The 7,714-nt window shown below is 49.6% G+C and overlaps 1 protein-coding gene across 3 annotated transcripts in view; it reads left to right on the top strand.

Annotated features, from left to right (window-relative positions):
* The window catches only part of ENO1 (enolase 1, (alpha)), a 32,403-nt gene that overhangs the window by 1,528 nt on the left and 23,161 nt on the right, over window positions 1–7,714 (top strand). For 2 of the 3 annotated variants that reach the window (XM_015411033.1, XM_015411035.1), the window contains exon 2: window positions 6,867–6,960. In XM_015411033.1, coding sequence (XP_015266519.1) covers window positions 6,876–6,960 — 85 coding nt within the window. In that variant the 5' untranslated portion in view covers window positions 6,867–6,875. Of the gene's footprint in view, window positions 1–3,876; window positions 3,899–6,866; window positions 6,961–7,714 lie in introns of those variants that run through there. The other variant, XM_015411034.1, reaches the window with a different exon arrangement.

Here is a 7,714-nt window from a genome sequence, read left to right as displayed (position 1 = left end):
CTGCAGAGACTTAGTGCTCTGTTGAGTAGGAGGTTGTGTGGGCAGATTGCGGCAGATGCACGAGGAGAGAGTTTCTGCCAGGGATGGTTTCTAGCCTTCCTCCGCAGGAAAAGGCTCCTTCCATGGCCGGAGGAAGTCACGTCAGTTTGCAAGAGCTGTATTAAAGTGGTGAAATGGGGTCCCTTTTGGTTTAATGATTAATGGGGCGTGTTGTGCAGGATACCTGCGCTTGGACCTTCCCCTCTTGCGACAGTAGCCCGTCCTTTCCTTCCCCATTTCCAAATATTTAATTTTAAGCTCTCACCTCTGCTAACTAGGTTGCCTTCATCCTGGCAGCAGGCACACAGTGCCAGTTTTGCTGGTGCTTGGGAACAGTGCCTCTTACATCAAAAGTCAAAGTGGGTGAAGGGGAAGTGGGTCACTAATGGGGTTGCCAACGTGCAGGTGGAGTCTGGCGTTCTGCTGGAATCGCAACTGGTCTTCAGACTCTGGAAGAAATGGCAGCTTTGGAGGGTGGACTGTGTGACATCCTTCCCTTCCTTCCCAAAGTTCTGCCTTCCCCCAGGCTCCGCCCCCAAATCTCCAGGAATTTCCCAGTCCACAGTTGGCAAGGCCATTCAGTATAGTAAGTGCCAGCATCACGGGATAGCAAGGAAGCCCTGCAGTTTGCTGCTGGGAATGGTTACGGCAGGCTCAGAGATAAACCTACAAGTTCCTAGACCTCAGTCTTGCTGTAGCATACCTGCCCACAAGTACCAGCACATTTTGGACACACATAACAAGCCTGAGAGCAAAATGGAACCGAAGTGCCAAATACTTTCTGTGCAATTACCTTGAGGGCAATTCTTTCCACTGTTGAACAGACTCAAGCCCTGCGTTCAGCCTTCAGAGGATGGCTAGAAAGAACATGCTCACTTTAATTTCTCTTGCTATGGACTGGTTGCTGAATTGAGAGTGGAGGGAAGTGATGCATCATGTTAATAAAGTGGTTGAAGGGAATGCAGGCATGGTAGGAAACTACATAGAAGGGCATCTTCAAAGATTTCTTCTTCTGGCCTCCTCGCTGAGATGCTCAGCCTCTGTCTGGACTTTACCAGTTCAAAAGAGCTCTAGACTAGCTGCTAATCCATACCCAAAACAATCCTGGTATGTGGAAAGTTATGTGGCTGGGGAGAAAGGGGTCTAGCCCTAACCAGTGTTCCCTCTAAGATGAGTGAGTGTGAGCTAGCTCACAGTTTTTTAGCCTCCGGCTCACACATTTTTGCCTTGGCTCAGGATGGAGGGCTCCAGAGCAAACTAATTGATGCAGGAGCCAAATTGTTTGCTCACAACTTTAATGCCAGTAGCTCACAAAGTAGAATTTTTGCTCACAAGACTCCACAGCTTAGAGGGAACATTACAGGTTGAATTTCTATGTATGGGGATTTTTGTGTGTGAGGGAACATTATGAAAAGCTACTGGCTGAAGTGGTATAGTCCTGACTGAACTTAGTAAGAAAATGGGTCTTTGTAAGCGAAAGGCTTGGTGAGGTTGTGAAGGACCTGCTGCACATGGGAGAGCCATAGAAGATGTCCAGGTAGGGAAGATGTCCAGGAGGCAATTGGTGAGGTGGTGAGATGGAAAGGAAGCCAGTTTGAAGTCAGCTCTTGTGCTGAAATGAGCATTTTTAAAAAAGAAATTTAATTTTCATTCTTCTCTGGATGCTTCTTCAGGGCTAGACTGCAAATAACCACTTGATCGTAAGAGAAGGAGAGAATTTTGTTTCGTCAGTCGCCTGGGGACATGTGGCAGAGGAAAGAGAAGGGGTGGCCCTCATTCCAGAGCTGATTTTTCTCCCCCTTAATAAAACCTCTTCTGTTACGTGAACTGCTGAGTCACAGGGAAGCAATGAAGTGTCTTGAGGCAGACAGGAAATTGTGAGCTCTTTCCTGAGTCACAGACCGAGGAGGCACGAGGTGGATTCTTCAGTCTTTATGAAGATTCCAGAGTAAGCCGGCAGGTGCAGTGTTCCTTCCGGGCCATCTGTCTGGCTTCAACTCGGATGCCAGATTTATTTATTTAGCCTATGTTAGGTCTTGTATTCTGCTCCCACCCCACCCCCCATAGCAACCCAAAGAGAAAACTAAAGAAAAATTACAGCGACAGACAGGGGAAAGGAAAGCTTCCATTGCTAAATGCAGACAAGGGAAAGGAAAGCTTCCATTGCTAAATGAGAGCCAGTTTGGTGTAGTGGTTAAGTGTGCGGACTCTAATCTGGGAGAACCGGGTTTGATTCCCCACTCCCTCCACTTGCACCTGCTGATGTGACCTTGGGTCAGTCACAAGCTCTGGCACAGCTGTCCTTGGGAAAAAGAGCCGTTTCCGTCAGAGCTCTCTCAGCCCCACCCACCTCACAGGGTGTCTGTTGTGGGGAGGGGAAGGGAAAGGAGTTTGTAAGCCCCTTTGAGACTCCAAGTGAAGGGTGGGGTATAAATCCAATGTCTTCTCTTCTTCTTCTTCTTCTAATCTCCACCAGCTGATTTTTCTGCCTAGCTTTAGGCTGTGAGTCCTCAGGCTATGAGCTGAAAAGGTCCCACCTGTCTGGGCACACCCAGGCCTCAAATACCTCTGTGCAGGAGAGGAAAGCCAACCTCTCTGCCAGGTGTTAATCCACCACTGCTAATTAGCAGGCTGGTCCCCAGCTCCTCCCTTGCCAGCCTCCCTGATGGAGAGTGGGGGAGGAGGGACCCTCCTTTTAAAGCAGTCCTCCTTGATCTGCTGTAGCTAATGAGTGGTTCCGCTAGACCTTTTGGAGCTGACTGCTGCGGGGTCTGGGAGAGTCACTTTTGGGCCTTTTGAGAGGCTGGGAGAAAATGTGTCTGGCTGGCTATGTTGCTCACCCATCCAGGGGGCTCAGGGGTGTGTGCATGGGTTTCCCTCACCTTATTTTATCCTTACAGTGACCATGTAAGGTCTGCCATGCTGAGAGAGTGCTTTTATGTTATGTTACGCTGAGAGAGAGCCAGTTTGGTGTAGTCGTGGTTAGCAGTGCGGACTCTAATCTGGGAGGACCGGGTTTGATTCCCCACCCCTCCACATGCAGCTGCTGGTGTCACCTTGGGTCAGTCACAAGTTCTCTCAGAGCTGTTCTCTCAAGAGCTCTCTCAGCCCCACCTACCTCACAGGGTGTCTGTTGTGGGGAAGGGAAGGAGATTGTAAACCACTCTGAGACTCTGAGTGAAGGGCGGGGTATAAATCCAATCTCTTCTTACCACCTACTGAGCTTTCTTTTTGGACAGGGTGCACATTCGAACCCAGGTCTCCCACTATAACCACTCCCCCACAGTGAATTGTCTCTATTGGATAGCTTCTTAACCTTGGAGAATGTGCTCAGGAGAAGCTACATGTACTCTCTGCATAAAGAAGTAAAGTATTTTGCTAGCCCTAGCTGCATAGAAGAGGAACTTGCAGGATCTTACCTTGATAATCAGAAATCCTGCTTCTCCCTTTCTGTTTGCTCTCGCCCTCATCAAATTCCTTGTCTAACAACAAAATTCAGCAACCGCATGCTCTTAGGGCATACAAACAACCCGTGCTGTTTATGCCTGTGTTTTCTTTTTCTCTGTTTTGAAAGTTTGTTTTTCTTTAATGGGTCGGGCGTTTTTGGGACGCGCATGTGATCATGTTCTTGGTGCCATTTGGAGCTGTTTCTTCCCCACCAGGACTTGAGCACAGGGCCAAAGAGAATAGCCGGGGAGGCGGAGCAAAGGGGTTAAAAAAAGGAGAGTTCCTTGAGTTGCTGCAGTGCTGTAAGCAGGAAGGGGAGGGCCGGATAGTGAGGACACTCCTCAAGGGCACGGGAGTAGCGTGGGTGCTGCCTCCTCTGCACACCCTCATTAGGCACCTGGGAGGCGGTGCTGTGAGTATCCAGGGGGACAAAAAGACTCAAATGGATGCCTCTTTTTTTCTTTTCTTTTTTAACAAAAAGGAGCTCTGTCTATGGCAGCTCCTGCAGCAGTTGGACGGGTGCCTCTTGCCACTCCGGTGCGGGTGGGAGGGATTTGAAAGTGAAGAAGCCGGACACGCCAGCGCTTGATGAACGTAGTACTGAATGCAGGCTCTGTGGGGCTCAGTCAGGATTCCCCGAGTTTGGGGACAGGTGGGCTTGGCAGGCGGCTTGCAGAGTGGGGAACAGAAGGGCAGAGGCAGCATGGCTTTCTTGGCGAATGTGATTTGAACAGGTCCAGGGCCCCTGGTGTCAGCAGCAAAGGCGCCTTGCACCAGCCTTCTTGGGTGCTTTCCCTGGGATCTGGGAGGGTTGTGGAGATGCCCAGAATCTCTGGCAAGGCAGCCGGTTTCCCCTGTAGGGCTACAACCTCCAAGGAGAGCTGGGATATCTGGGTTTCGTGTGTTTGCATGCAACGTAGATCCATCCCCTTTCTGAAAAACACCCATCTTGTGGTTGCATAATATTGCCAAACAGGTTGACTCCTCATCCCAAAGGCCCAGTTCAGTTTTTAAAAATTGGTTTCCAGCAGCCATCAGACCCTCTTAATTTTATTTTTATGGCACACACACCCCATTCTAGTTTGACCCATGAAGCTGCCTTGTCCTATGTCATACCTTTGGTCTGTGTGTCTTATACTGGATCAGACTCTTGGTCCTTCAAGGTCAGTGTTGTCTGCTCAGACCGGCAGCCGCTCATCAGGGTCTCAGGCGGAGGTCTTTCCCATCATCCACCGTCTGCTCCCCTTTAACTGGAGATGCCAGGGATTGAACCTGGGGCCTTCTGCATGCCAAGCAGAGGCTCTGCCACTGAGCCACGGCCTCTTCCCAGGCTTGGCCTCTCGCTCCAACAGAAGCCTGTTTGGCCCCAGCAAAACCTGCCGACCAGTGTCTAAATTCCAAGGCTAATTACGTTACGTGAAAGAGAAGGAAACAGACCGAGCAAATCTTGAGGAAACTTAGGATAGTCATGTAGTTTCTCGGCTGTTAGGAGTACCTACTCACCAGTGGTGAACAAGCTTGCCTGCAGATGAGCAGAGAGGGTAAACTGGCGGGTAACTTTTTGCGGGATTAATTTCTAATTTAGGGATTGGCTCCTAAATCTTTAATCCCAGGCCTTTGGCATGGTTTATTGGATGCCGTATGCTGCGTAGTCACATTGCTTTCTGTATATTGTACTCTGCCTTCTGTCTCGGTGAGAAGGGCTATCTGTATATAAATCAAATAATCACCTTATGGTGGGAGGTGACGTTAGAGCCACATGAGTGGGTCTGGCAGAAACGCACCTGAACACGCCGTAGAAGGGGATGTCAGCAGCATTCGGGGTGGTGCTCTGCAGGCCCAGCTGAAAAATCTACCCAGCCTGCGAGAAGAGGGAGAGTGGGTCGTGTCCTTGGAGGGTTTCAGGTGTGGGGCGAGCAGGAGGCGTTGCCCCCCTTGGCTGCTGATCTGTCGCTTTCTTACTATCTAAAAGAGCTCACGTTCAGGGAATGTAACACGTCCTCTCGTCCTGTCCTCTTCTGCTTAATGTGCTGGCTATTCTCTGCAGTCTCTTAAAATATTGCTGCCCGGCCTTACGTAACAGCATGGAACCCGTGTTTAATGACTGAGCAAATGGCCCCAGAACATTCGTCAGCGGGAGCAGAGCCCAGAGACAGCATCATCGCTCATGTGCCGACAGCCATATGTCCCTGTCAAGAGAGGTTTTCGATAGTATTTTTTTTTTTAAGTAATAGGACAGGCATTTGCCGAACAGCTTTTGGAAATGTCATCTAAAACCTATATAGCCCTATTTTTATACTGTGTGCCCTATTTCTTACATTGTGTAGCCCAGAGGTCCCCAGTCGTTTTGAACTTGTGGGCCCCTTTGGAATTCTGACACAGCATGGTGGGTGCAGCCACAAAACGGCCGCCACGGGGAGGTCCGTGTGCTGTGGTGGCAGCTGCTGCCAAGGCAACATTTCTATAAACGTGCACAGCCTGTCAAATCTCCCAATGGCCAATCAGGAACATTGCTGGGAAAGAAGCTCCACCTGGTCTCACCCACTTTCTAAAAACACTTGGCTGGCACCAGGGAAGGTACTTGAGAGAGCCAGTTTGGTGAAGTGGTTAGGAGTGTAGTGTGGACTCTAATCTGGGAGAACTGGGTTTGATTTCACACTCCGCCACATGCAGCTGCTGGTGTGACCTTGGGTCAGTCACAAGTTCTTTCAGAGCTGTTCTCTCAAGGGCAGTCATCGAGAGAGCTCTCTCAGCCCCACCTACCTCACAGGGTGTCTGTTGTGGGGAGGGGGAGGGAAAGGAGTTTGTAAGCTGTTCTGAGACTCCTTTGGGGAGTGAAGGGTGGGGTATAAATCCAGTCTCCTCCTCCTCTTCTTCCATTGCGGGGCACCACGTTAGGAATCCCTGGTGTAGCTCTAATATTTATGCCCCACCCGACAATGGCAAACAAAATGCAAGGAAGAGTCTTGTTTTTCTGTAATTTCCAAATGTCTTTTTGGACAGCCTTGCCGATAAGTCAGGCGAGCTCACTCTAGTGCTCACTGGTGTTCAGGCTTCCCCCCCGTGTCAGGGTGAGGGGTGTTTGGGCTTCAAGTGACTAACTCTGGAAGGTTCCCCGCCTGGACTCTGCATTTGCATGCTCCTGGTCAAGTGGCTCTTTGACCCCTGCCTTGGGGTTGGGCCCCGGGTCCCCCGCCCTTTCTCCTCCAGCCTTTGTCTTGTTTCCCACCCTTCTCACTCGTTTTCCAAACATGATAACTCCAGCTTTTGTGTGCCCAGCGGGAAAGGCATCTGCGGGACCGCTTGGCTTGGGAAAGGAAGGCGCTCTGGGGTAATGAGTCCCACGTCTGCTCAGCCCTCTCTTCCTTTTTTCTCTGCAGACAATCGAAATGTCCATTTTAAAGGTCCACGCTCGTGAAATCTTTGACTCACGTGGGAATCCCACCGTCGAGGTTGACCTGTTCACCAGCAAAGGTGAGAGAGCTCTGGCTGTTGCCTCCGTGCCCTGTTCGCTCCCTGAGTCATCTGATCGGCCACGGTTGGAACTGAAACACCAACACTGGACTAGGCTGGTCCATCAGGGCCGCTTGCATGTTCCTTACATCTCAGTGTGTCGTGACATGGCCTACATGCTGGCAGCATGAGGTCTTCTAGGTGGGAGATAACAGGAGGAGGTCCTCTTCCTGAAAGGGACCTGGCTGTCCGTCAGTGGAAACAGCATTCTAGGTTAGGCGGCTCTTCCAGTCTGATCCATCTGTATGAAAGAGTGAATTTTGCTTATTCTATCGCAGAAAAAAAAAAAAAAAAAAAATAACAAAAAAAAACCCGCCCCCCCCCCCCCCCGGTAACTATTTGCAAACCACTAAAAGCAAATCGATAACACACCTCTACAAACACAGACTCCTCTCTTCCAAGATGTTCTTTCCACTTCTTCCTGTGAAGCAAGGCTTTTCTTTTTTTAAGGGTTTTTATTGAAAATTTAACATCAGAAGCAAAGACAGACCAGTGACAGTAAACGGTCATAAGCATGTGAGGTCATAGTTGTTATAGCTTTATATTATATTTTATAGTTCTATTGAATGAGCATTATTGCTCAGAGTTTCAAAGCTGTATTTGGTTTACTTCATTAACAAAATGGACTAAACAAAAACAAAACTTTTCTCATTCTGAAGGAAGATTGTGCAAGCCTTGGCCTGGAAGCCAGACATTACTTGTCGTCCTCGCGCCC

The sequence above is a fragment of the Gekko japonicus genome, unplaced genomic scaffold (assembly GCF_001447785.1).
Source record: "Gekko japonicus isolate JY-2015 unplaced genomic scaffold, Gekko_japonicus_V1.1 scaffold450, whole genome shotgun sequence".
NCBI lineage: Eukaryota > Metazoa > Chordata > Lepidosauria > Squamata > Gekkonidae > Gekko > Gekko japonicus.
The sequence above is the reverse complement of the archived record's forward strand: the minus strand, read 5'-3'. Positions and strand labels throughout refer to the sequence as shown.